Source organism: Durotheca rogersii, assembly GCF_024521655.1.
Source record: "Durotheca rogersii strain YMJ 92031201 chromosome Unknown GGS23scaffold_1, whole genome shotgun sequence".
NCBI classification, from domain to species: Eukaryota; Fungi; Ascomycota; class Sordariomycetes; order Xylariales; family Xylariaceae; genus Durotheca; species Durotheca rogersii.
The window spans coordinates 449345-474793 of NW_026251232.1; the positions used below are offsets into that span (position 1 = coordinate 449345).

General features: G+C 56.9%; 9 protein-coding genes across 9 annotated transcripts; 5 read left to right on the forward strand and 4 right to left on the reverse strand.

Annotated features, from left to right (window-relative positions):
- Positions 1-2: 2 nt before the first annotated feature.
- Positions 3-2075, forward strand: GGS23DRAFT_543399 (cysteine synthase (O-acetylserine (thiol)-lyase-like protein)). Its single transcript, XM_051514839.1, has 2 exons — positions 3-491; positions 587-2075. Exons 1-2 carry the CDS (start codon positions 338-340, stop codon positions 1591-1593), a joined length of 1161 nt encoding a protein of 386 aa, XP_051376678.1. The 5' UTR covers positions 3-337; the 3' UTR covers positions 1594-2075.
- GGS23DRAFT_543404 (uncharacterized protein) lies at positions 2069-3767 on the reverse strand. Its single transcript, XM_051514840.1, has 2 exons — positions 3481-3767; positions 2069-3350 (listed from the first exon to the last, which is right to left on the reverse strand). The coding sequence occupies exons 1-2, from the start codon at positions 3599-3601 to the stop codon at positions 2146-2148; spliced, it is 1326 nt and encodes a 441-aa protein (XP_051376679.1). The 5' UTR covers positions 3602-3767; the 3' UTR covers positions 2069-2145.
- A 306-nt stretch (positions 3768-4073) lies between these two features.
- GGS23DRAFT_591778 (translation protein SH3-like domain-containing protein) lies at positions 4074-5061 on the forward strand (the record flags this gene model as incomplete). The annotated part of the gene is made up of 2 exons (XM_051517783.1): positions 4074-4284; positions 4415-5061. 2 exons carry the CDS (start codon positions 4074-4076, stop codon positions 5059-5061), a joined length of 858 nt encoding a protein of 285 aa, XP_051376680.1.
- Positions 5062-6660: 1599 nt separating this feature from the next.
- On the reverse strand, positions 6661-9949 carry GGS23DRAFT_5283 (potassium transport protein TRK1/TRK2). The gene is made up of 3 exons (XM_051514705.1): positions 9663-9949; positions 7928-9597; positions 6661-7872 (listed from the first exon to the last, which is right to left on the reverse strand). Exons 1-3 carry the CDS (start codon positions 9766-9768, stop codon positions 6961-6963), a joined length of 2688 nt encoding a protein of 895 aa, XP_051376681.1. The 5' UTR covers positions 9769-9949; the 3' UTR covers positions 6661-6960.
- A 3375-nt stretch (positions 9950-13324) lies between these two features.
- Positions 13325-16458, reverse strand: GGS23DRAFT_5310 (DNA repair helicase RAD25). The gene is made up of 3 exons (XM_051514736.1): positions 16295-16458; positions 16082-16217; positions 13325-16026 (listed from the first exon to the last, which is right to left on the reverse strand). The coding sequence occupies exons 2-3, from the start codon at positions 16107-16109 to the stop codon at positions 13541-13543; spliced, it is 2514 nt and encodes an 837-aa protein (XP_051376682.1). The 5' UTR covers positions 16110-16217; positions 16295-16458; the 3' UTR covers positions 13325-13540.
- Positions 16459-16539: 81 nt separating this feature from the next.
- On the forward strand, positions 16540-20774 carry GGS23DRAFT_543423 (pseudouridine synthase). The gene is made up of 5 exons (XM_051514841.1): positions 16540-17126; positions 17303-17396; positions 17468-17782; positions 17837-19702; positions 19790-20774. Exons 1-5 carry the CDS (start codon positions 16999-17001, stop codon positions 20216-20218), a joined length of 2832 nt encoding a protein of 943 aa, XP_051376683.1. The 5' UTR covers positions 16540-16998; the 3' UTR covers positions 20219-20774.
- Positions 20775-21107: 333 nt separating this feature from the next.
- GGS23DRAFT_543425 (FKBP-like protein) lies at positions 21108-21916 on the forward strand. Its single transcript, XM_051514842.1, has 3 exons — positions 21108-21341; positions 21455-21566; positions 21686-21916. Exons 1-3 carry the CDS (start codon positions 21216-21218, stop codon positions 21838-21840), a joined length of 393 nt encoding a protein of 130 aa, XP_051376684.1. The 5' UTR covers positions 21108-21215; the 3' UTR covers positions 21841-21916.
- Positions 21917-23116, reverse strand: GGS23DRAFT_543426 (50S ribosomal protein L30e-like protein). Its single transcript, XM_051514843.1, has 2 exons — positions 22290-23116; positions 21917-22228 (listed from the first exon to the last, which is right to left on the reverse strand). The coding sequence occupies exons 1-2, from the start codon at positions 22528-22530 to the stop codon at positions 22104-22106; spliced, it is 366 nt and encodes a 121-aa protein (XP_051376685.1). The 5' UTR covers positions 22531-23116; the 3' UTR covers positions 21917-22103.
- Positions 23117-24955, forward strand: GGS23DRAFT_543430 (40S ribosomal protein S22). Its single transcript, XM_051514844.1, has 2 exons — positions 23117-23958; positions 24204-24955. The coding sequence occupies exons 1-2, from the start codon at positions 23826-23828 to the stop codon at positions 24461-24463; spliced, it is 393 nt and encodes a 130-aa protein (XP_051376686.1). The 5' UTR covers positions 23117-23825; the 3' UTR covers positions 24464-24955.
- Positions 24956-25449: the final 494 nt, after the last annotated feature.

A 25449-nucleotide genomic window follows, 5' to 3' on the forward strand; every position in this document is an offset into this window, starting at 1 on the left:
AGGGAGGGGTTTATCGATAGGACCGGGTGTCGAGACGCGGCAGCCGGTATGACGTGATTACTAGGCCGGCTCACCACCAGCATAGCACCGCCGGCGTCCTGCCAATTTTTATGATATCCAGCCGATACAGCATGCACACCGCTGACCTAAGCAAGTCACCTACAGCATACCTACCTACTTCGAGATCCCTCCTCCTCTCAACTCGTCAAGCAGCGTGGGCGCATTATCCATTCTCGACCACCCTTCCCTTCCTCCTGCTACCAGGCCGCAGGGCGCACCTAACCCGGATTCCTCGTGCCTAACATCACCGTCTGCCGCGCCAGCAACCAACGACACCATGTTTCGACAGGGTGCGCGACGGCTAACCACCACGGTGCGCAGAGCCGCCGCCGCCGCCGCCACTACCACCGCGCCCGCGCCAGCAAACGGCCCGAGTCCCCACACTATAGCTGTCTCCAAAGCGCAGGGCATCGCGAAGGGCTTGACCGGCGGTACGTGCCCTTATCCCTATGCGTCTCTCCCTCTCCGGAAAGGGAATAAGACAGGCAGCTGGGTAGCTAACGCAGGGATATCCTTCGCTGTCTAGCGATCGGGAACACGCCGCTGATCCGGCTGAACAAGCTGTCGGAGGAGACGGGCTGCGAGGTGTTAGGGAAGGCCGAGTTCATGAACCCGGGTGGCTCGGTGAAGGACCGCGCGGCGCTGTACGTCGTGCTGGACGCCGAGGAGCGGGGCCAGCTGCGGCCGGGGGGCACGGTGGTGGAGGGGACGGCCGGCAACACCGGGATCGGGTTGGCCCACGTGTGCCGGTCGCGGGGGTACCGGCTCGTCATCTACATGCCAGACACGCAGTCGCAGGGCAAGATTGACTTGCTGCGGCTGCTCGGCGCCGAGGTGCATCCGGTGCCCGCGGTGCCGTTCGACGACCCGGCCAACTACAACCACCAGGCGCGGCGGCACGCCGAGGCGCTCGACAACGCCGTGTGGACGAACCAGTTCGACAACACGGCCAACCGCCGCGCCCACATCGAGACCACGGGCCCCGAGATCTGGGCCCAGACCGTGCTCGCCGGCAGCGCGCTCGACGCCTTCACCTGCGCCACCGGCACCGGCGGCACCCTCGCCGGCGTCACGCGCTACCTCAAGGAGGTGTCGGGCGGCCGCGTGCGGTCGTACCTGGCGGACCCGCCCGGCAGCGTGCTGCACTCGTACGTCCAGTCGGGCGGCCGGCTGGCGGAGCGGCGCGGCGGCAGCATCACCGAGGGCATCGGCCAGGGCCGCGTGACGGCGAACCTGGCGCCCGACGTGGCGCTGCTCGACGGCAGCGTGCACATACCCGACGCCGAGAGCCTCGCCATGGTCTACCGCTGCCTCGACGGCGAGGGCCTCTACCTCGGCGCCAGCAGCGCCCTCAACGTCGTCGCCGCCCGCGACGTCGCCCGCATCCTCGGCCCCGGCCACACCGTCGTCACCATCCTGTGCGACGGCGCCTACCGCTACGCCGACCGCCTCTTCTCGCGCGCCTGGCTCGAGAGCAAGGACCTGCTCTCCGCCGTGCCGCCCGGCCTCGAGAAGTACATCGTCCTGCCCTAGGAGCTCCCACTCCTCTGTCTTTTTTTTTCTTTTTCGTTGTACGATAGTAGGTGCGGTGGGCGGGGGACCGGGGGGGTGGAGAGGGTCCGGTAGAAGAAAAAGAAGAAGAGGCGTCCGTAGACGGGCGAGGGAGAAAGGGGCATGGGGAGGATCATTTGCGATCGCGTACCTCCGTCGGTACCCACGTGCATGCGTAGAGCGTCAAGGTCGGGGGAGACGAGGGAGGGGAAGCTGGTACTCCTCAGCAGAGAGTCATCCTGTATTTGTATATATATACAATGCGCTTGTACAATGGTGACAGCAGCAACAGCGACGGTATGGGCATATACCTACCTACATATTCACCAATACATACACGCAACCCCCACCTGACGATGCGGCCTGGACCGACCTAATCCGGGGATGACCTAGGCATTCTCTTTTCTCCTTTTTAACCCCTATCTACCGTCTTCACCCGTACGCATCTTCCCTCCCCCCCCCCCCCCCCCCCCATCTCCTCTCTCTCTTTTTTCTTCCCTCGGCTCCCCAAACCTCCCTCTGCGCGTCGTTCGCTCACGCGCTCGCCTCCGCCACGTCGGGCAGGCGGTCCCGCTCGCTGCTCAGCATGCCGTCGCCGAAGAACTGTTCCCAGACGGCGCTGGCGCGGAGGTTGAGCGCGGCGCGGGCCTCGTCGATCTCGGCGGCGAGCAGGTCGCGGCGGGGCCGCAGGGGGTCGGCGAGCGCGGGCTCGAGCACGCGGAGGGCGACGTCGAGCCCGTGCAGCAGCGGCGTCGCCAGCGCCACGAACTTGCTCCCCGGCCGCAGGTACCCCAGCCGCGTGCTGTCCTCGTACGCCGCCGCCGGCTGCACCTCCCGCAGGCGCCTGCCCTCGGGCCACAGCCGCGCCACGTACAGCGCGTACCGCGCCGCCTTGGCCGCCGCCTGGGCCCGGTTCGCGGCGCGGGAGGCGGTCTCCTCGGCGTCGTTCGAGCCGGGGGCTTGACCGTCGGCCTCGGCTTCGGCTTCGGCGGGGGCGGGGGCGGGGGCGGCCTCGGTCACGGCCTCGCTGTCGTCCGGGGCGGCGGCCCGCGCGGCGTCGATGTCGTACTGCTCGACGAGGGAGGCGGCGAGGTGGAGGGGCGCGAGCAGGACCATGGGGTCCTGGTGGAGGGGCAGCTCGCCGGGGAGGAGGGGCTCGGCGCGGCGGTGGTTGGCGTGCTGGGTGAGGTCGAGGACGATCTCGGCCCAGCGGAGACACTGGCGGAGGACGCGGGGGTCCCAGGCGGCGTCGGCGGCGCGCATCTGGACGAAGTGGAGGACCTCGTTGACCTTCTCGCTGGAGTCGAGGCGGAAGCCGGTGCGGGCGGCGCCGCGGGCGCACTCGATAATATCGTAGATGCGGCCCTTGCGGCCGACGGAGCGGATGACCTTGCAGTAGAAGTCGGGGGGGAAGGTGCGGTTGGCGTAGGTGAGGCCCTCGAAGAGCGGGCGCAGGTTCACGAAGTCGGCGGGCTCGCGGCAGAGCTGGAGCGCCTGCAGGACGCTGCGGCGCGTGTTGGGGATCTGCGTCAGCGGGTCCGTGAAGTGGAACTTGATCACCTCGCCGTCGATCTCGATCACCACCGGGTCCGCCTGCAGCTGCTTCTGGTACCGCGCCAGGTAGATCCGCCGCCGCTGGTCCTCCGGCAGGTACGCCGGCAGGATGATCTTGTACCGGATCGTGTTGAGCACCTCGTCGAGCTCGGCCGACGACGTGGGCGTGAAATGGGTTATGGAGGCTGCGGCAGACAGGATTAGCATGCGACGCCCACACCCACCCACACATATATATACGTTACGTAGGTATCGTTAATGTTCAGTATACCCGGTATAGAGAGCAGAGGGGAAGCTGTCGCGGGATAGACGTGCCTCTTGGTTGCGTGGTCGAGAAAGGGCGCCGCATCGCTGCGGGCCGGGCCACCATCCTGGCAACGGACTCGAAAGCGCCATTGCTTGCGCCGAGGGCGCTCAGCGCCGACCTCCTCGACATATTGCTGAGGGACAGGTGCTGTTCGTGGTCACAAGGTAAACCCCCGCCTGGTTGTCGTGAGGCGTAGAGATGCTAAGGACAGACATAAGTCAAGCTTGTTCTGTAGGCATGAGTATTCTACAGAAAAGTGCAGCTATGTAGGTAATTACCAGCATGTATGCATCTATCGAGAGCATATACCTTCGCGGGGCATTCGACTTTTTTTTTCTTTTTGTTTTTTGTTTTTATAGATAACTCCACCAGCTGGTTGCAGCTGGTCCGTCACAAGATCGGCGCGGCACTGCTTTCCCCCCCCCCCGGTATCGATAAGGAGACGCGACCCACCTCGAATTGTACCTACCTAGTGGTTTTAACTGGATTCCGGGCTTCTCAGGAATCGAACTCGTCCTCCTCCACCATTCTCAGCCATCGTCCGCCCGCCCAGCGCCGACATCCTCAGACAGGAGGGTAACGGGCAGGTTCTCGAGCCAACATGATCGGCCAATCGACGCGGCGGCCGCTGAGCAGCTGGAGAGCTGTCCTCAGGCGCAGCCGCCAGCTCCGACAACACCAGCACCAGCACCAGCTACCCCCATTCCGCACGATGGCTACCGCAACCACCACCGCCAACACCACCGCGTCCTCGCCTCCGCCGCCGCCGCCTCCGTCGGCAGCCGATATAAAGCTCCCGAAACCCAAGATCTGTACGTGAAAACCCTACCCGTCCCCCCGTGCCGGTGTCCGGGCCGTGTGTGATGCCTTCCACGCGTCGGGACCAGGGAGAGAAGAAACCGAGAAGAAAGAAGGGAAGGGAACGCGGGACGGTGCCGAAAGCGGAAGCGATAGGCCGCCGCCGCCGCCGCAACAGCAGCAGCAGCACCGACGCAGTTTCGCTAACGCACTCCTCGCGGCACGGCGGCGCAGACAGGGCGAAATCGAACCGGCCGCAGAAGCCGGTGCGCAGCGCGTTCGCGGTGTACCCGCGGGTGGCGTCGGCGCGGGCGGCGGAGCCGGCGGCGCTGCTGGCGTACCATGCGCAGCAGCAGCGGCGGCTGGACCGGACGGGGGCGCGGGGGGCGCTGTTCGCGAAGGGCAACGCGGACGCGGCGAAGCCGGGGGACGTGCTGCAGGTGACGACGCGCGGGGGGGGCGGGGGCGAGCCGTTCGCGGGGGTGTGCCTGGTGATCCGGCGCGCGGGCGTGGACACGGCGGTGCTGCTGCGCAACCACGTCGCCCGCGTCCCCGTCGAGATGTGGTTCAAGATCTACAGCCCCAACGTCGCCGGCATCGAGATCGTCTGGCGCCGCCCCAAGCGCGCCCGCCGCGCCCGCCTCACCTACATGCGCAAGCCCAAGCACGACATGGGCAACGTCGACCACCTCGTCGACGCCTGGCGCCGCACCCGCAACGTCTTCACCTCCAAGGGCCGCGGCGCCGCCGGCAAGGGCGCCAAGGGCGCCAGGCCCGGCGCCAGGCGCTGAGGCCGGGGTCACTCTGCGTCCTCGGGTTACAAGTAGGAGGGAGAGAGAGAAAAAAAAGGAGGAGGGGAGGAGATCTCGGCTCGTCTGGTCTCGTCCCTCCCCTGCACTTCTCTGCGGAAGCATTGTCCCATGTCCATGTAGAGGGGGGAGGATGGAGAGAGAGGGGGGGGAGAGCGAAGGAGGGATTCAGAACAAGAACCCCGACTTCTGTAGATGGGACACATACCCGCATGTACGATTCCATCCACACGCTGCACACATATAACGCGTTCCAGTAGAATAAAGTGAAAAGAGAGTATACCACATGCATGGTCCACTCACTCGCTATCGACCCATCTATCTACGCCACCGCCCGTTGGTGCGGTGCCCCTGCATATCTCCCAGAGGACGTCTTATCTCAGGGTCCAACACCCGCTTCTCCCCGTTCCCCCGAGAGGTAGAGTGGCGGGTTGGAGGAGAGGGGTTAGGGGGGAAACGATATCGTCGTGTAGATCTAGATCCGACTCAACTGCACACGACGAGTTATCGCTCGCCCCGGGCTGTAGGTTGGCGATCTAGACATAGTGGCGGCGGCAGGAAGGGTTGCCGCCGGGCTGGGCAGAGAGAAAAAAAAGGGGGGGAGATGCTATTCCCACTTCCCCCTTTTCGCCCCTCCTCTCACCTCTCTCCTTTCGTCCCCCCCCCCCATGACGCCACTGTACCCTACCAAAGCGACAGCAGATAGCGCACCACGCTAGCCACGCGAGACGACACGACTTCGCTTAGACAGTGCTACTAGCCTGGCCGCGTGCTGACGCAGATCGGGCTTGGGTGGGAGGGGGAGGCGAAGGGCGGCCGAGAGCCGTGGCCGATGCACCCGCGCATCTCTGCACCCGGAGGATGCAGGCAGGTGATAGGTTGGCCGGCGCCCGACCCTGTGCATGCGGTGCTCGGGTTGGCTGCCCTGTCGTGTAGATCAGGTCTCCGCATTCCTGACGATGTTGCGTGACCTCCGTCCGTCGCCGTCGAATCGGGCGGCCGCCTCTTCCCCCCCCCCCATCTTGCCCCCTTTCTTTTGCCCCCCTCACCCCATATCGGATATATATTTTCACATATGCTTATTTATCTGTAGAAGTGCATAGTACATATACAGTGTCACTGTGTGCCGGGCAGCCCACGTGCCCCAACCAAACATGGCCCTTCACCAAGATCGTTACCGTCCACAGGTTCCCTCATGCCCTCCCGCAGACGCAAGTCGATCGCACGAGGAACCAGTCGGGAGGATTCCTAGCCTACGTGCATGTGCACGTGGATAGATAGACATACGTAGTTGTAAACTCATTCCCGCGAAAGGGGGCGCTGAAGAGTGGCAAGGGGGGACCAGAACCACCGTTATCCATTCACAGTGAAATATACTGAAATCTCCTTCCTACCGAGAGAACATGCCGCACGACCAAGAACAGAAACGGGGAGGGTTGGCATGAAAAAGGAGAAAGACTACAAGGCAAAACACAAAACACGACTGCCTTTCCCATCCATTATATCCGCGTATAGCACCAATGTATCCTCTTGTCTATACCCACTTCCAGGAGCCCGGGCTACCATCTCTATAGTGTGATTTTCTGGACGTCATGAGTGTCTTTCCTCCCCTCTCTAAATCTGTAATGGACGGTTCTATTTAGGGAACTTCCGTTCTTCTATACTTGACTTTTCGTTGCCGAGAAATGTAGGTAGGTGTTAAAAAACAAGGGGGTGAAAAAGTCGTGTTCGTCATCCCGTATTATCGGTATATCTATGCGCATCCTCGTTCTTCGTCGCCGCCACGACCGCGAGATGTTGGCTGCGTGCCTGTTGATCGAGAGAGAGAGAGAGCGTAGCCCGTTCCCTTAAATTTGCCCATGTCGTTTGCATCTCTTTCGTTTAGCCGTACAAGCTTGGTTGTGTACCCGCTCTCTTTCTAGGTCTGAGAGTCGACTCGTCCATGTTGCCGTTCGTCCCCTTGCCAGGGTCGGTGACGTACTTTTTCAGCGGCTCCATCTTGCTAGACTCGAACGAGCTCTCGCCTTTCGATAATGCGTGGTGCCCATACGCCGGCCCAATGTGCGCGAAGTTAGTAATGAAGCCACCGTCCGCACTCCGCGTACGGCCCACAGCCAAGCTCGTAGGACGGCCGGGGGGGTAGCCGGCAGACACGGCTGAATGGCGACGCTGAAGTTTCAGCTCGGCATCCTTGGCCTCCTTACGGTCAAGGTGCTCGCTAGGTAGGAGGACCGCTCGGTCTAGTCCATAGGGCAAGCCGCGGTGGCGACCACGGATCTGCATGGCCATTATGACGATCTTGCCAACGACTGTAAATTGAGAACATAGCGAGGCATTGACACCCGGGTATCCCAAGCTCAGCCCCACCGTACCATACGCGCTCACGACTTCGAAGAGGACGGCGAACATGGAGAAGTCGCCCGACGTGAGACGCGCGCCCTCGCAAATAGTGAGAATGAAGAACCCGACGAAGATATACCACAAGTCGAAAGAGAGCTGACGGCGTAAATGGGTCCCCACGTATGACATGCTGCTCTGGCTGGTGTCGTCGCCCTCGTGGGCCGGGACATCTACTCCGAGGGAGTTCTCCTCGTACACGTTCGTCCTGCGAATCGAGATGGCGACCGGGAAGACGGATATATACATCATGATGAGGTACGAGGTCTGCACCGCCGGATGGATCTGAGACAGATTGATGCACGAGAATCCAGCGGTTCGAGTAGCTACGGCTTGGAACCATCCGTCCAAAAAACGAATGTTGAGGGGCAAAGCAGCCATCGCTACATCGTTTAGCTAGCCTAATGTCAGCCACAAACGCCTGGCGAAGCTCGTCATCCGGGGTACTCACGTCGAGAACTATGAATAACAGCAGGTCCAGACCGTTGAGCGCGACCAGGATGAAGAATAGCCACCAGGTGGCGTTGGAGGGGAACAGGAGGGTAAAACATCGCCTTGGATGGTCGAGGAGGAACCTGAGCTCCTCGAAAAGCCCGGAGCGTTGAGGTGCAATGAGGGAAAACAACCAGATCATGAAGCGGAGCATGATGGGGAAGCCCGTATTCCCCAGTATGATGAGGACGGACATGATGAGGAGGGGGAAGATGGCCGTGTTGAACGAATTCATGCTGTCGGGGGTCAGAGTCAGGCCGAGATCCATGAACGCAGAGTTCGCCGTGAAGAAGCCCCACCACACCCTGCTCTGGCCAGCGGCATCAACGACTTGGCCGTAATAGTCGTTGTGAACTATCCACGGCACGAGAGTGATGATGCCGAAAATAGTGTAGCCGAAGAAATAGATGGTGAGGACAAGGGCCAGCGTTTTCAGAGACCGGTATTCGATACCGCCCAATTCCTCTCTCTGTGACTCGGAAAGGTCCAAGAAGGTAGAGTTTCGCCCCAGAGTCGGCTGGTAACTCAGGTATGGTGTGGGGTCATCGCCTTTACCTTGAGTTAGGACGGACTTGATTCGGCCTAAGGCGTTGATCCGGCTCACCGTCGTCGTGCCGGTGTCGGTGTGATGTAGCTTCTCCCCTTCCTTCCTGTGCCTTCGGATTTTAAAGACGTCCAGGGTGTGAGCGGCTGCTTTGACGTCTTCTGCCAGCTTCTCCGACCGGCCGTGCCCCTCCCTACGGGGCCGTGCCGCCGGCTCTTCGATGGTGATAGTCTGCTGGCGATCGGGCCGGTTCATGGGCCGTGGGGGCGAGCCTACTCCATGGGCCGCGTCCACGCTCGACTCTCTACGTTGGCGACCCGGTAAATCCGGATCATCGGACTCTTCTTCGTCGACCTCTTCTGGCACGGCACCCCTGTCAGCCTCTTGTGGTGACGGAATTATGAGCACGCTGTTGTCGGCCTTGCGTTGCCTTTCGACGATGGCAATGTGCTCTTCATCGGTGCGCGGGGTGGGCAGTGGGACGTATCCATCGTCCGACTCTTGGGTATCGCTCCTCCTGACCCGGTCCGAGAACTTGATCTGCGGCATCGAAGGCCGAAGTGGTGAGCTTGGAGCTTGGTCTTTCGGACCTGGCTCGTCCTCGGGCAGCGATGCATTCGCCGACGGACCGTGTTTCGCGGCCCCGTTGAGCTGATAGTTATCCAGCAATATGCCGTCATTGGTCATCCGAGAGGCCTTGGCAGTGTCATGCATCACGGTGATATGTCGGCCATTGACGCCGGCCTCTAAGTTTGCATTGTCCAACTTGGCCTGGGATCGCCACTTGGAGAGGGAGATGCGTCGCAATTTGGCCGTCTGCGCAATATGCTGGAATCTTTTTTCAAACCAATACAGGCGGAGAAAGACGACGAAAGAATTGATGGTGATGGGATTAGACAGCATGATCAGAATGTAGATGACCACCTGTTGGAAGGTGTTGAGCAAGTTGGCGTCGACGGTATTGAGGCCGGCTTGGGTATTGGCCCCGACGGCAAAGAAAAGAGCATCGACATAGGGCAATTGGCCCCTGGCGGTGGCGTATATCAGGATCGAGCCAATAACGGACCACCCGATAACCCAGAAGTCTAGAGGAGAGTCAGTTGGGAAAAGGGAGGGGAAGAGGGGACGACAGCAGTCGTCGCCAACTTACAATGGACGGTGATGAAGTTGAAATGGGGGTCTCTAGACAGAAAAGATGGGCGGAAAGAGTCGAGGAAGCGCAGGAAGCGCAAGATGCACGTGCGAGCTCCGCTCATGATGGGCAAGCCTGCGGTGCTTCTCTGGGAGACTCGGTGCTGGGGAGGTTCTGGCGACGAGAGAGAAGCCCAATGCTAGAGGGTCGCCGACGACGAACCGGAGACCTGGATCAGAAGGTCGCGTATCGGAGGGCGGTTTCCATACATGGTGGGATATGAAGCTATATGTTCTCAGCAACAATGCGTGCGTACAGGATGGGGGTGACGGAGACGGGATCTCTAGGGGCGGTATATGAAAACGCAAAAAGATGGGTTGAACCGCCTTGGGGGGGGGATGAAGGGAGGAGAACATCGGGGAAGGACTACTACGTCGGCTCACGACGAGACGGGACGCCCGACGCCCCGAACAAGACGAGAACGAGCTAGGACGGAGCAGGCCAATGTGAAGGGCGATCCGCTGCAGGTTGCTTACCCTCTACAGCGCTGTCATGATACGCGATAAACGAGCGAGACAGATGGCGTGCGAGGGGCCGAGGAATAGATCGGGCGTGCGACTCGAGATTGGTTGGCTGATCGGTTGCTGTGAAGAGAGGGAGATATAGGCACGGCGGCAACAGACAGGGACGGGCAGCCAGAACCAGACGAGACAGATAAATGAGGATAGAGAGCGTGGCGTGGACGGGGGGCATATGAATATACGGGATGTACTCAGCATACCTACACTAAACAGTCGGGCTCTGGCCCTAGCAGGCCCTTTATTGTTTTTTACGGCTAACCTAACGGAACCTTCTCTTGTCTCTGCTCTGTAGATACCCACCTACCTATGTACCGTGATAGAATAGCTGGTACCCGCGGGCCGACGGAGACAAATGATGAATCGACTCACCACACTCACGCAACCGACTGGCGAGTTTCCAGGGCGGTGGGTCGAGTCCAAGATACTGTGCCATTGAATCGTCGGATCAACGATTGCGAGTAGAGGTAAGTAGGTAAGTACCTCCTAATACCTACCAGAACACACCCGGCGAGATTCACCCCCTTGTGGTGGTTTTTTCCCCTGCTACCCACCGTAATCTGCTGGCCTGGCCTGCCCACCCGTCTCCTCAGGTACTTGTATCTCTCGTTACTCTGTCCATCCTTGTTTTCCTAGGTCCCTACCTACCTAGGTACCAATGCCTATAACGGCGAGAACAAAGCCGGCCCCATCTGCAGCGTTAGGTTCTACTGAGTACCTAAGGTACCTATGGACGCTAGGTACTACGTGGTACCTACACGGTATGAGTGTTAGGTAGTGTAGGTACCTCTACGCACCTTATCTACAATGCGTGCGCGTTGCACCGGGTTCAGCTAGGTAGGTTGCAAAAGGGGGATTAGGGAGGTTAGGAGGTACCTATGTACAAGTTACAAGTCCACAGCCTACCTGCACGCACTGCGGTCGGCAACCTGGTGGCTATCACGGCACCGCTGGCAAATTTGCTGAGTAGCCGGAATGGATATGAGGTGGGCCTCGGCCGCGTGGGAATGGAATTGCATCCGCCTTGTCCACTGTCATGGGCGACATGCTTGGCCGTGCCTATCAAGAGGACGACCGCAGGGCTGCGTGGGAACCCGGAAGAGCGAGGCCTCCCGGCCAATCGCAGGCTATACGGCCTGGAACAAGCCAGCGCAACTTTGAGCTTCGTTGGTTACTGCTGTAGCACCGCAAATGTCCATCATTAAACCCCCCCCCGTAGATATCTCCCATACCTCCTCTATATATGTGTACGTGTGTGTACACACATCCATGTTATCGTCTCAGATCCACTGCTAGGCTAGGCACCCTGGGAAGGGAAGGGATAGGGAAGACGGCGGGCGTAATCCTGGAATCTCCGTATCCGTCCGCATTGGCTCCCGGGGCCAGCACGGGCGTGGGTGGTGCTTGGCGTATCGCATATCATCCATCCGTCCCTATCCCAGCAATCCATCGGATTGTATTAGGTGCTACATCGTAGTGGAACGCTGCGAGAATATTGGGAAAAGGTTAGGCCCTCCCTAGGGCTCCGTGATTATCGACCCCTCTCGCCGATGGGGCTATGCAGCGCCCCCCAGATGCGACGGCGGCTAGGGCGAGCGACGAGAGAGAACCAGCAAGCAGCTTCTCGCCGGCCCCGGATCTGGATCGATGCCCGAGGATTCCGGGAATAGGGGTCTAGACCCTCTCCGCTCTCCCTCTCACCTACCTACAGGTACGTGATATGCCGTATCATGTATGCATGTAGGTATACACGCATACACACACATACATATATATATATATAGACACAGAGAGAGGGGAGAGGGAGAGAGAGAGAGACAGAGGCAGCCGGGGCGGCATACAGCTTTTTGTGACAGGTTGCAAACGCAGTCGGAGAGATAACACCAAGTGCCGGGTGGCAGAAAGCTTGTTCCGTCGGCTCTTTCGCGCGCGGGTCTCTCTGAGACTCTCTGGGAGGCGGAATACGAAGGAAGAGGGAATTGGTCCCAGCAATCTCGCTACGGAACGGGCTGCCTTCGCGTCTATCCTCATACCTATACACCCATACACCTATATAATTGTCCTCTCGACGAGACAACACATACTTGCAGGTATGCATTGATATCGACGTAGATTTGCACGTCTAGCGACCGCACGTATACATGTGCATGTGCCTTTTTGATTTTTCCATTTCTTTATCTCTATACCTATCATAATATATACAGGTAGGTATATTCCGAGAAAAATCAACACCCGTCGCTGCATGTCTTGCATACATCTAGTACCTTGGGTGCTCACGTAGGAGAGTGTTGAGGCACCTACTAAGCCACGGGCGTCGTCGAATGGACTCGGCCTGCCGAGAACTCGGAGGCCAGCCCCTACGTGTGTGTGCGGGTAATTATGGGACGTGAGCTATCTCGTAAGGCCTGGCAAAATAACCCTGGCTACTCGTACATCGTCCGCGCCAATGAGCAGTGATGTTACGGCGTGCATGGCGCATGGTCAGGAAAACCACCCGTGTTTCGCCATTCAAACCCCGTCATCGCTATCTAATCGACAGATAGACGCCCTCCCTCGAGATTCGCCAGTCTGCTGGGTACACTCGGTAGGGGGTTCCGCCGTTGCGAACGTGCCCGTCTCGTCGTACCCGCGACGAGCCAACGCCCCCGAGGAACCCCGGGAGATCCGGTTGCGGCAGGACAGCACACATGCAGGAAGCCCTCGGCTCCGTACACTAGACGAGGAAAGGCCCGGAAGAAAAAGAAAGACGAGAAGTGAGGAAATTTTCAACGAAATACGACGCGAGATAGGCTCGTCACGCATGCCACCTAGTGGCGTGGTCGCCAATCACATCTCCGACTATCAGCTCATGTTGTGCGCCTCGTCCAGTCGAACAAATCCCATGTAAATCCCGTAGCCAAGCCGGCCGTCCCAAGGGCCGCATCGGATTGACGTCGCATTGCATTTCCGACGCCGCGGCACGGCCATGCACATTCGAGCAACCCCCATCCCTCCTCCATTGGTACCCTGCCTGCAGATGTGTGTGCGTGCGTGCGTGCGTGCGTGTACGATACCTACTACAACCTCTCTCGAAAAAAAAAAAAAAACACACGCCGCCGATTCGATGCGGTACTGACTACGTCTCTCCCGCTTCGCCTCCCCGGCAGTGAAAATTTGACTTCCCTCTCCCGCGGGGGTATATTCCTGTGTGGTGGCGTATTCGCGACCTCTGTAATGCACATGTATAGTATGCTCCCCATTCCGCGCCATTCCGAACCTGCCGCCCCTCCCCGCTGAACTCCCGATCCCTCAGAGTGATACATTCTTCACCACCGCCAATCAGCGCTGGTTCTTCAGCCTCTCCTTCTCCCTGGCCATCTTCCTGAAGAAGGTATTGCTCTGTCCCGACTTCTTCTTCAGTGCCCTATTGGCGCTCATTCTCTGCTCGTTGAAGGCCATGTCCGCCCCGCCGCTATGCTCCTCGAGCGTGCCGGCTGTCCGCCTGACTCCCTTCTTCTTCTTTCTCCTCATCCCGGGCGCCCAGAAGAGGTCGTCCGTGATGTCGTCGTCGTCCGCCGCCCTCTTCGAGTCCGTGTCGACTACGATCTTCTGAAGCAGCTCGCGCCGCTCTTGCGGCGACCGGAACGCGAGGCCTTCCATCTGCTCCATGCCGGAAAGTTCTGTAATGACCTTGAAGGAATATCCCTGGTCCACCAAGAAAGCCTGGCGCTTAGTCGAGTAGTACATCTCTGGCGTGTCTCGGGAGACTAGAGAATAGAAGAAGGCGTTAAAGCCCTCGTCCGACCTCCGCTTTGCTCGCAGGATGCGACCTAGCCGCTGCGCTTCCTGACGACGGGACCCGTAATGCGACGATATCTGGATTAGGCAGGTCGCTTCCGGCAGATCGAGAGACGTATCCCCAATTTTCGACAGGAATATAGTCTTCACGAGGGGGTTGTGCATGAAGTTGTCCAACACCATCATACGCTCCGCGTTGCTCGTGGATCCGCAGATGTAGGCTTTGTTCAGGGCCAGCGCGATTTCTTTCAGAGCATAGACGTTGTCCGAAAACACTATAATCTTATCGCCTCGCTTCTCGTGATAGTTGATGAGGAATTGGCAGGCCTGGATCTTGCGCGGGTTCATGACGTATAAATTCTGTATGAGACCCCTGTCGGTCGCTCTGAGGAACTCGTCGTAGAATTCGGTCGGCATACGGCACCATACCTCGGCGCACTGAACTTTGGCGATGTGGCCCTGTTCGGAGAGCTCCATCCAGTTGGCCTCGTACAACTTCGGTCCGATAAGAAAGTTCAAGTCCGATATCTTGTCGTCCTCGCGAAGCAGCGTCGCCGTCAGGCCGAGTTTGGCGTGGCTCTTGATCGAGTGCGACACTTTCCGAAAGATATTGGCCGGCACGACATGGACCTCATCTAGCAGCATCAACCCCCATTCTCGACCGGTTAGGAAGTCCATCATCCTCTGCGAGTCATGCGCTCTCTTCTTGCCAGAATTCGTCACCATGGGGTACGTCGTGACAATAATCCCGGTATTGCCAGGGAATTTGGACTTGTGGTCGGACGTAAACAGGGCAATGTCGTCCTGGTTGATGTTGGACCACTTCAGGAATTCGTTGCGCCACTGGTTAGCCGACATCGTGCTTGTACAGAGCACGACGGTGCCCTTCTTTATAGTGCACGCGGCGGTGATCCCAACCAAGGTCTTCCCCGCACCGCAAGGTAGGACAATGATACCGCTTTTTGCTCTTCCATTCCCGAACATCTTGCTGAGACTCTTCTCCTGATAGCTCCGGATTTGCGTGGCTGGCCGTAGGTCGATCTCGAGATTCGCATTCCGATCGTCGTTGCGGAAGTCATACTCTTCTAACATGGGATACTGGATTTCTAGAGCACGCTTCTGAACCACCTCAATACTGGTGTCGTGTATCTCGAAAGCGTGAACGGCCTCTTCGTTGTCATCGTCGTCGTCCTCCCTCAGGGCATCGAAGGGGTTCTGAGATCGCGCCCGATCAGCTGCGTCCGTCTGTGTCTTTTCGCCCGGCTTCAGCTGTGCCTGCTGCATCCCGGCGGCGTTCGAAGTTCCAGGGATTACGAGGCCGCCCATCGAAGGAGCACTCGTGACGGTTTCAGTGCCCTGGACCCGACACGGACCGATAATGGGGTCTTTCAATAGCTTCTGCAGGACATCGGGGTCGGTGCTCTCGACAAAGTACTTGGTATCTTTGATCACCAGTTTTACTTTTCCGTAACTGGAGGCACAACTACCGATGAAGCTCGAGATTGACTCAGGGACGGGCGTCTTGGAGAAGCGATCTAGGGTGTTGATGATGTCTCGAGGCTGCAGTCCGACAGAAACAGCCGCGTATAAGCTATGACTAGTGAGGGCATATTCGTGGATGAAGGTCGGCCGGGACAGAGGCTCGGCAACGGTGATCAGGAAATCTTTAGCCTGCTCTGCCAGAGGGCTGAAGTTCTCGAGGATGATTCGGCCTCTTCTGGGATCTATGAAGATCGGACGATTCTTGTAATCGGGCTTCAAGGGCAAGTATGAGTAATCGCGCCCCTTGAATTGCCTCGTCGCGAAATCTACGTCTTCGCGATTCGTCGTGTCTTGAAATGCGGCGAGCGAAAAGCGATCGATGGCCTTATCTAGCCTTTCCTTGTTCTCCTCTTCCAGCTTTATCTCCTCCTCCGTACGTCCGTCTGGAGAGGCTGCCTCGTCATCGCTGTCAATCGATCGAGGGGTAGAAGGGCCAGGTGTCGAGGCGGCTGATGCCCTTCCCGACTTCGCAGGACCTGTGACATCTTCAATACGGTCAATATCATTAGTTCCCCGGAGGAGACGGATGGGCAGGCATACTAGACGCAGCCTTCCTCTTCGGCGGCATCTTTACGGCGATGCTGAACTTCTAGAGGGACGCATGCGCAGGGGGAGTAGAAAGGTTGTGGACGGAAACGAAGGAGGAGGCGAAAGGTGGAAAGATGCAAGGCACCAGCTGTTTATGTAGGAGGTAGGTAAACCCGAATTCCATAGAGATGTACCGGAGTACAGGGATCCATTTGAGGTACCTACAGGTATCTGCCTACCTATCAGGTACTTACCTAGGTATGTACCTGTGAACCTATCAAGAGGTACACTAGGTACCTTTGGTACTGAAGGCGTGATGGAGGTTAGGAGGTATCTAGGTACCTACATAGGTACTTAGAAGGCATGGAACATAAGAGAAAATCGGACTGCGAGTACCGCCCAGAGTATATGATTGAGTCAGCCAGCCGGAGAAATTCTCGAAGGTCCCAATATAAAGTGCACGAATACCTTACGTATTGTGGCTTGCGCACCAGAAAAGAAGTGCCAACCAAATGTGGGCTTGAATACCCGTATTAGCTCTAACCATGTTGTGACTAGTTCACCGCCTTCTATTTCCATCTGATTCTTTGCCCACCGCCCTAGCAATTCAGCTTTATGCCGGCAGAAGTCCCAGTTGCCAATTTACGTCTCCATAAGGCGGCGTTCTCGATCCGCCTGTCCATAATTGATGTCATCTCTCTCGACTTCGACCTGCCTAATATCCCAAATCTTCCCATCCCTTGTCGTCCTTCTTCTTCCCTCGACGCATACCCACCTATCTGTCCACCTACCTAGCCTCTCAGCCCCCAAGATCATACATACATACCTAGGTAGGGTGATGATCTAGGGGAGAGTGACCCCTTCTTTCATCAGAATCACCATTCTCAACTTCCCAACGAGCATCCGCCATTGCCCGTCACAGGTCAAGAATGGCAACCCATACTGCTATGGCTCAAGGCAGCAATGCCTCGATGCGAAGCTCCCTCGAACGAGGCATTGGCATTCTCCATTACGTCTCGCAGAAACAGCATGACTGGCACGGTCAGATTCGTACTAGGTAAGTGAATGCTTTTCTCCGGGTCTTGGTCATTCGCACATGAGTGTGGCCGACACTTGCTTTCGCATCTCCAGCCTGTCTGTTAACTATTCCTCAATCTGTCATCCCATCTACCAATCTAAACTCTGTCCTATATATACCTACAAACAATGTTGGAGTGTACTAATAATTTCTAGGTTCACCGATTTCCAGGTGCACGAGATCAGCAAGGATGGCGAAGTAATTCATCTTCATGATTTCCAGACGAATGCAAGGGACACAACAGGTGCGGTACGTAATCCGGCAGCCCAAATTCTCGGTCCCTGAAATACCAAGTATTAATGTAGGAAATATCCCGCCAGCCGCCAGCGAGACCTCTAGTAGTCCAGCCGTCTCAATCCAGAGCGGTTCCAACGACAGAAGCTGATAGCATCGGTGCCACCGCCGCAAATACCCCAGAGATCCAGCCCCCAATCAATTCAGAGCAGCCAGGAGATGAAAACACCACCGCTGTATCTACAGCTGACCAGGCTATTCTCACAGACCTTCTGGGACAAGGCCCTGCAGAAGAGCTGATTAATCTACACAGTAACGTCAGCAAGGACCCGAAGTCAGATCCCAGCTCTGTGATAATTGCCTCAATTTCCGATAAGGCCCAAAGGTCCCGTGTTCATTTGGTAAGGCCCCAAGAAATAGAATCATGCTACCCTGGTGAAATTAATGCCCTTTAGGAAATCCGCCGCATATTTGATGGCAAAATCGAGACTATCACCGATGGCGATGGCTCTATTAAGGCAACTGCCGTCGGTAGAAGCAGCAAAGGATGGCACAATCGGTCGAGAAACGGCAGGGCTAGAAATGGGCAACATAATCCTGGTCAAGATCGCGAGGCCAAATTCTTGCATTTCACTCTCTACAAAGAAAATAGAGACACCATCGAGGCCATCAGTTATATAGCTCGTGCCCTGAAACTCAACCCTTCTTTCTTCGGCACTGCTGGCACCAAAGACCGCCGCGCCGTGACCACTCAGCGAGTCAGTATGCGGAGGCAAAACCCTCAGACACTGGTCTTCCTGAATAACAACCGGACTTCTGGAGTGAAGATCGGCGATTTCAAGTTCGAGAACTACCCGATTGGCCTTGGACACCACGGCGGGAACGAGTTCGTGATCGTCGTCAAAAACTGCCACTTCAGCGGCACCAAAGACCTAACTTTCGACCAAACACTCGATATCGCGAAATCCACCGTGAACTCGGCGCTAGAACAGGTTGTCAAGAATGGGTTTATTAACTATTATGGCACCCAACGGTTTGGAACACACCAAATCGGGACACAGGAAGTTGGAATGAAGATTCTCAAAGAAGACTTTGAAGGCGCCGTGCGAGCTCTGCTGTCCTTCAATCCGGATTTACTAAACAGCCCTAACCCGAGCTCCCTGCCGTTCGCCGCCAGAGAGGATGCTGCCCGCGCACGAGCTTGCTCAATCTTTCTCAGTACAAGTGACGCTCAGGAAGCGCTCAAGTGTCTGCCTAGACGATGCCACGCCGAATCTTCACTGATACGCCACCTAGGTAAACAGCCTAAGGATTACATTGGCGCGCTTTTATCAATCAACCGAAGCATGCGTACAATGTACGTCCACGCATACCAGTCTCTAGTATGGAATTTCGCCGCAAGTGAGCGCTGGGCGCGCTTTGGCTCTAAAGTGATTAAGGGAGACCTGGTCCTCGTTGAGTCTGACATTTCCACCCCGCTGGATAACCCTCAGAGTGGAAACGACGACGAGGAAGAGAGAATTCATCTCGCTGAGATAGAGCCTCGCATCGAGGACATGCCAGGGCTCAAAGTGCACGCATTGACGGAGGAAGAAGCCAATGGCGGGAGGTACTCCATCTTTGATATCGTCTTGCCCTCCCCTGGCTGGGATGTCGTCTACCCCGACAATGAAATCAGCAAATTCTACGTGGACTTTATGGCCAAGGAGGAAAACGGCGGGCTGGACCCTCACGATATGCTCCGTCGGCAGAGAGACTTTAGCTTGCCTGGATCGTACCGCAAGTTAATGGGCAAGTTTATTGGCGTCCCTAGCGCCTCTATTCAAGCCTACTCAGACGATACGGAACAGCTAGTCCCGACGGATCTAGATCTTATACAGTCCCGTAAGGCTAAGGAGGCAACTGCGCACAACGCAGCCCAACGAGCGGCGATTCCGGCGCTGTCTGCTTGGCACGACTTTGCTGAGAATGCCCAGGAGCGCGATCGTCGAGAGTACCAGTCTAGGGTTGAAAGACGAAAAGCTGAAGGGTCCTCGGAAGCGCCCGAGATTCGCGTGAGAGATACCTGGATACAGACATCGTTAGACGGAAGCAACAAACGAGTCAAAGTCTCCCAACACACCGACGATTTAAAAGAAAACGACAATGCCGCCCCCCCGACCCTCGGAACTGAAATGCAAATTGATACCTCCCCCCGACACGAAGAGAGCAGTACCCGAAAGAAAATGAATGATCAGTCGGGCACAACTGGCGGGACACCTCCAATGAGCCAGGGTCCTAGAGAGTCCGGCCCCTCCGTTGTGGCTACGCTGACAGCACAGGTGCGAGCCGTTGCGATTATACTAATTCGTGCTATTTGGCTACTTATAGCAATGACTAGAGCGATCGCTGACAAGGATATCGTGAAGACCGGCGAAGAGGGGGCGGTCTCCCCCGAGAAACGACCCGAAGGACGGACATCGAAAGCTGCTATGGTAGAGGCCGGGGACGACTACACCGAGAACGAAACAGAGCAGCCGACTGACAATAACACCACTTGCGTGCTTAATAAGGCTAAGTCAAACAATGCAACTAGCGGAATCGAACTCGCAACGGACTCGGAAAAACCAGCTGATGCCACTGCCAGCGTGCAGTCAGCAGCTCAGATAATAGAGCCACCCGCTACAGTTGTTGCTGCGAAGAAAATCGCAGTTATTCTCCGATTCGCCTTGGACACGAGTCAATACGCCACTATCGTCCTTCGAGAAATTCAGGGAGCGTACCCCACGAGCGAAGGCACAGCTACTTCGCATTATTCGTCACCTTCTGCCAATGGGGATCTAGCCAATTCCTCGTAGCGGGAGAAGCGGGCTCGGTAGCTCCTTATCGGCTGCCTCCTATTCATCCCCCAGGTTCTTATTTTCCTACATCTTGAACGTATTCTACCCATAACTCCATCTAAGCTCCGCAGCCAATACACGTTGCCCTCTAACCGTAATGAACAGTCGATCGGGGCTGTGGATCTAGTCGACACGAGGAAACGTACGTACTACTCACCCTTCATAGCATTCGGGAGCCAACGTACATTTTGCGAGTGTTAGTGGAAGCCTCGGTGATACCGCTATGAGCCACGGAGAATCCCAGCAACACGTGTTCCCGAAAGACGCTTGACAAAGTCACGTCTTACTATTTCATCCAGCGAAGCTTCTAAAGCTTCATAAGAAGATACCTGATCATGGAATTGCGGGGGATATACCCAATGTCGCTATTGAGCGAGTGTAACTCACCCTAGAGGTAGCAAGAGATGGCCGTATGGTAACGTAGCTAAAATTTTGCGTTTCTAGTGACCTCAATATTTAATTTCTTTCTCTTTAAGAAGAGCATAGCACCTAAGCTATTAAATAAACACAGTAAATCTACGGAAAGCTCTAAGATGGTACGAATAGCGGTCTCGCCGCCTCGCCTTTGCCTTCAGACTATGCTGCGTAAAACGTAAGCGGCTACATTCTACGACTTGTAGATATAGGCTTATAAAAGCTGGTTTCCTGCGTAACAGGCCCTAGCTAGGTATCTGAAGCACGGAATCCTCTCAATACCAAAGGAACCAAAGGGACGGGGGCCCCAGAGGGATGAGATAAAAGGGGTAAAGGGCGCAGACAGCTGTCGGGCAGCCGATCGAGAGTGACAGAGACCTGACTCTGTCGTATGTCGGTCAGTCCAATCCGGACGTGGGGCACATCGCAACCTAAACTCTTCACCCACCCACCGAGGACCGCCCCTCGCCTCCGTACTCGCCCTTCCCTCCACTCCTCCCGTATACTCCAACCCGGTGGCCACCTGCCAATAGCGTCGACGATGGGTCCCAAGAAGAAGTCGGACAGCAAGTCGGGCGACAAGACCGCCGGCGCGAAGGGCAAGGACGACAAGAAGGGCGACGCCAAGGTGAAGGGCGCGCAGGCCGTCGTGGTCCGGCATATCCTGGTACGTCCCCCCCCCTCTCTCTCTGAGTTCTGGCTTCTTCCGCCTCGAGCACCCGTCGAGCGGGCAGGCGTGCGACGGGGTGGGCTGACGCGTAGACGTCGCGACACGTGTAGTGCGAGAAGCACGCGAAGAAGGAAGAGGCCCTGGCTCAGATCCGGGAGAATCCCACCCTGGACAACTTCGTCGCGGTGGCTAGGATATACAGCGAGGACAAGGCGAAGCAGGGTATGTTTTACTCGTCGCTTACACGTGCATATACCTACGGACCTGCCGTTCGGCCGCGTTTCCATGTCGTATCCACGCGGGGACACTCGTTCGCTCGGGCTAACCGGCGAGGATGTTAGGGGGGCTACTGGGTTTGCAACGGAAGGGATCGCTGCAGCCTGAGTTCGAGGCGGTAGCCTTCAGCCTGCCAGACAGCAAGGGCAGCAGCCTGCACATCGGAGAGGCGAAGACAGCGTTCGGATACCATCTTATCGTAGTAGAGGGCCGCAAATGAGGCGTATAAGGCAATAGTAGCGGAAGCGCCTCACCACACACACACAAGCATGCACACACGCTGAAGCGCAACAGGGCATATCGACCGTAACTTGAGTCGCAATGCATAATTTTTCCCCCTTAGTTCCGATGCAAGATGACCCCCCTTACCGATATCCGGCCGATGTAGCTAGAGTACATGCTGAGGGCTCGTAGAGGATGGTCTGAAAATCGATCCGTCCCACTGTCTATGTCCCGTCCCCGCGCAACGCCCGCCAAGACCTCTTACTGCTCGGTTTGGAAGTAGTCGAGGAGGATCGATCGCTCGGTTGACTCATCACCCCAGTCCTTCACCACCACGCAAGAGCAGTTTACTACCTTGCGCGCGTTGCCTTCTCGGTCCAGGACGCCTACAACGCTGCTGTTAGCTCCGAACCAGGGCCTCAGGGCGTCGAGGAGAATGGAACATACAGAGACCTGCCCACTCGCCCAGTTGCTTGCCGTCGGGTACTTTGATTAAGGGAATCTTGTGCTGGGAGCATAGAGCGATAACCAGCTTCTTGTAGGCTTCTTCTTCGCAGGACTCGTTAAGGACGCACATGTGTGCTTGGCGTCGGTCTAGGGCCTTGGATGCTTCGCGGAGACCTCGAGCGAGGCCGTCGTGCATCAGCGCGAGCTTCAAGACGCCCTTGAGGGCGTCCAGGACGGACATCTGGCCCTTGGAGGCATCGGCGGAAACCTCGACCTCCTCAGGGGCTTCAGGCGCTGTGTTCTCTTCTACGTCCGACTACAACAGGGGCAGAAACGGTCAGCGATGTTAAAACATCCACGAGCGCAGGGCACGAGAAGCCCTAGGCCTAGCTCAGAGAGGGGAGGTGCGAGGCTAGGCGTCGGTCGGTCGCATCGAATCGCAACAGGTCCGGGTTGCCACGGGGCAGCATCAAGAAACAAATACGAATACAGAGGACCACGAGGGACATTATAGAAGCACGTTCAACATACCATCTTGGTTCTGGCGATACCGGTGCGATCCTCGAAGAGTTGGGAGTGTCGTGTGCGAAGGTGTGTGAAGGTGTCAGGGTGGATTTTTTGGTAGGAGGGAAAGTTTTGGTGGGAGGATCGAGAAAAAGTTCCTAGGAATACCGCCGGGGGGAATTGGACGGGACGGGGGAGGAGGCGCCGGCAGCAGCAAGTAGCAGGTAGCTTAGGTAGGCACGATAGCATTGAGGCTTGGTTGCCTAAGCAAGGCTCACACATATATTAGAGACACACAACGCACACACGCACAGATTATACGTTATACTGTACAGACGGAGGCGGGGGACGAAAAGAAGGCCAGGAATAGTGGGCGGAATTGTGAGGTCGCTTAGGGTTAGCCTGCCGAAATTTACCCATTTGCGTGGTGGCAGCGCTCCGGTTGTCCAGGTACCTGGAGGCATCTATTGTACCTTAGGTACCTACAGGCATCTAGCCTTTCGGTACCCTAGGTACGTACCTCAACTACGACCTGCTTGCCCACACCAGAATCCCTCTTTTTTTTTTTAACCCTGTCCGTTATCAAATCCTCTCCTCTCGATCCGACCTTCTTTTTCTCCCATTCCCATCGTCCCGCACCTCTCGTCTTCGCACACGACCAGCCGAGCGTCAACCCAACCGCCTCCCCTCCAGGACCTCCTCTCATTGAGGTATGTCGAGTCGGCATGGCGTGAATTGTCAACAAGATAATTCGTCGTCCCTCTCCTCCCCCATGCGCCGCCCTTCGAGAAGCCAGGGGAGAGCAATCAGGGTCTGGCCCTGCCACTCCTCAGTCGCTGTCGCATCGCGATGATGGCTGTCGAGTCGGGCCGCTGATACGCTTCTCCCCTCCGGTACCGAGCGGGCAGAACCCTCCCCAAGCGGCACGTTTGGGCAGGGCACTCTCCATGCTCGAGGCTTACGAAGGCTAACTAGACACCCGTGACTAGTAGATACCTCGCACCCGCACCCGCCCACGCCAACGCCGCCAATATGGTCAAGACTTCGGTCCTCAACGACGCTCTCAACGCGATCAACAATGCCGAGAAGACGGGCAAGCGGCAGGTCATCATCCGACCCAGCTCCAAGGTCATCACCAAGTTCTTGACCGTTATGCAGCGACACGGTATGTGCCCGATCGGCGTTTCGCGTCATTCGTTGTTGTATCCCTCCTGTAATTCGGCATGATAACTGGATAACGGTCTCAACATTTCCCACGACCGAAGTCTTTTAAGTTGCCGATAGATCGATCTACCTTTTCAGCGAAGGATTCTTACACGTTTCTCTGATCACACTCTCCATGAAGTCTTAACGTTTATTCTTTCGCTACATCTCGCTAACCGGTGTTTCTTTTTTTTCTTTCCTGGATAGGCTACATTGGCGAATTCGAGGAGGTTGACGACCACCGATCCGGCAAGATTGTCGTGCAGCTGAACGGCCGAATCAACAAGTGCGGTACCATCTCTCCCCGCTTCAACGTCCACCTGGCGCATCTGGAGAAGTGGGTTGTCAAGCTGCTTCCTTCGCGTCAATTTGGCTACATCATCCTCACTACTTCGGCCGGTATCATGGACCACGAGGAGGCCCGAAGGAAGCACGTCTCCGGCAAGATCATTGGTTTCTTCTACTAGGAGACGGTACATGCAAAAGCCCCCCAAAAATGAATGGATGATTGGCGGATACGAGCGGGCACGGATGAAACAAACAGCATTTTCGGCGTTGGGAGGGGGAAAATGGTTAACGGCCAGGCCTGCGCTTGATCTTTTGAGCCAAATATACCACGATACCAGACCACGGAAATGCTACGAGCCCAGGTCCGTGTCTCGTCCGTAATTCCGAGTCCTGCTCCTTGCCGCTGTGCTATGTGCTACGTGTCAGTTATGGTTGGTTTACAATCTGTGCTCTGATATCCAGGGTAAGACAAGACGCCGTCTATAAATATTCCGAATCGCCTGCGATTTGCGGAATGAAGACGTAAAAATCAACTCATCACGTGGGATTCGGGGGGTTAATAAAATCAAGCGATGGAGCCGGTGTTGGCAGGTGTCGGTCCCTACGTAGTTGAAAAATTAGGAACCCCCATCATCACGAACCTGTTTCGTATGCATGGACGCGGTCAATAGCTACCGTATGTACGTGTATATGTGACGAGAGCGTGTGTGTGTCAAATGTGTTGCTACCCACTATCGGCCCGTATGTAGGCCATAAGATGACGCCCTCGGGTCTCCCCCCTTTTTTAAGTACATATTGCTTGCTGATGCAGATCGAGCGGAGACGCGGCCACAGTGCGTTTTGGGGCGGCGCGGCGCGCATCGACTGACGGAAAAGGGATTTTTTCCATTGGGCCAGACAGACTGGAACAAATTCGTCAAACTGGGGCGTTTTTCCCACTCCCCCTCGCCTATTCGTATGCTCTCGGCGCCAGGAACAGGAAAATAACTAGGCATCGCAGGGAGTGGAGCATTGAGGAGGGAGGGAAGAGAACCATGGCAGCCGTAGACTTTGTTCCCCCCCCATCCCATGTCCGTTAGGTGACCTTGGCCTCGAAACACCACCGGCAGCTTGAGCTTGAAGTAAAAAGAAGAAGGGGGAAAAAAAAGAGAGAAAAAGACGAAAA

Excerpts from the sequence above, each read along its gene's own strand:
- GGS23DRAFT_543399 (XM_051514839.1), top strand. The coding sequence starts at position 338 with ATGTTTCGACAGGGTGCGCGACGGCTAACCACCACGGTGCGCAGAGCC. Across the intron at positions 492-586 it reads CGCGAAGGGCTTGACCGGCG|CGATCGGGAACACGCCGCTG; the intron begins GTACGTGCCCTT and ends TTCGCTGTCTAG.
- GGS23DRAFT_543404 (XM_051514840.1), bottom strand. The coding sequence starts at position 3,601 with ATGTCGAGGAGGTCGGCGCTGAGCGCCCTCGGCGCAAGCAATGGCGCT. Across the intron at positions 3,351-3,480 it reads CTCGACCACGCAACCAAGAG|CCTCCATAACCCATTTCACG; the intron begins GCACGTCTATCC and ends TGTCTGCCGCAG.
- GGS23DRAFT_5283 (XM_051514705.1), bottom strand. The coding sequence starts at position 9,768 with ATGAGCGGAGCTCGCACGTGCATCTTGCGCTTCCTGCGCTTCCTCGAC. Across the intron at positions 9,598-9,662 it reads CAACTTCATCACCGTCCATT|ACTTCTGGGTTATCGGGTGG; the intron begins GTAAGTTGGCGA and ends ACTCTCCTCTAG. Across the intron at positions 7,873-7,927 it reads TGTTATTCATAGTTCTCGAC|CTAAACGATGTAGCGATGGC; the intron begins GTGAGTACCCCG and ends ACATTAGGCTAG.
- GGS23DRAFT_5310 (XM_051514736.1), bottom strand. The coding sequence starts at position 16,109 with ATGCCGCCGAAGAGGAAGGCTGCGTCTA. Across the intron at positions 16,027-16,081 it reads GAAGAGGAAGGCTGCGTCTA|ATGTCACAGGTCCTGCGAAG; the intron begins GTATGCCTGCCC and ends ACCGTATTGAAG.
- GGS23DRAFT_543423 (XM_051514841.1), top strand. The coding sequence starts at position 16,999 with ATGGCAACCCATACTGCTATGGCTCAAGGCAGCAATGCCTCGATGCGA. Across the intron at positions 17,127-17,302 it reads CACGGTCAGATTCGTACTAG|GTTCACCGATTTCCAGGTGC; the intron begins GTAAGTGAATGC and ends AATAATTTCTAG. Across the intron at positions 17,397-17,467 it reads CAAGGGACACAACAGGTGCG|CCGCCAGCGAGACCTCTAGT; the intron begins GTACGTAATCCG and ends ATATCCCGCCAG.
- GGS23DRAFT_543425 (XM_051514842.1), top strand. The coding sequence starts at position 21,216 with ATGGGTCCCAAGAAGAAGTCGGACAGCAAGTCGGGCGACAAGACCGCC. Across the intron at positions 21,342-21,454 it reads TCGTGGTCCGGCATATCCTG|TGCGAGAAGCACGCGAAGAA; the intron begins GTACGTCCCCCC and ends CGACACGTGTAG. Across the intron at positions 21,567-21,685 it reads CGAGGACAAGGCGAAGCAGG|GGGGGCTACTGGGTTTGCAA; the intron begins GTATGTTTTACT and ends CGAGGATGTTAG.
- GGS23DRAFT_543426 (XM_051514843.1), bottom strand. The coding sequence starts at position 22,530 with ATGTCCGTCCTGGACGCCCTCAAGGGCGTCTTGAAGCTCGCGCTGATG. Across the intron at positions 22,229-22,289 it reads GGGCGAGTGGGCAGGTCTCT|GCGTCCTGGACCGAGAAGGC; the intron begins GTATGTTCCATT and ends GCAGCGTTGTAG.
- GGS23DRAFT_543430 (XM_051514844.1), top strand. The coding sequence starts at position 23,826 with ATGGTCAAGACTTCGGTCCTCAACGACGCTCTCAACGCGATCAACAAT. Across the intron at positions 23,959-24,203 it reads GACCGTTATGCAGCGACACG|GCTACATTGGCGAATTCGAG; the intron begins GTATGTGCCCGA and ends TTTCCTGGATAG.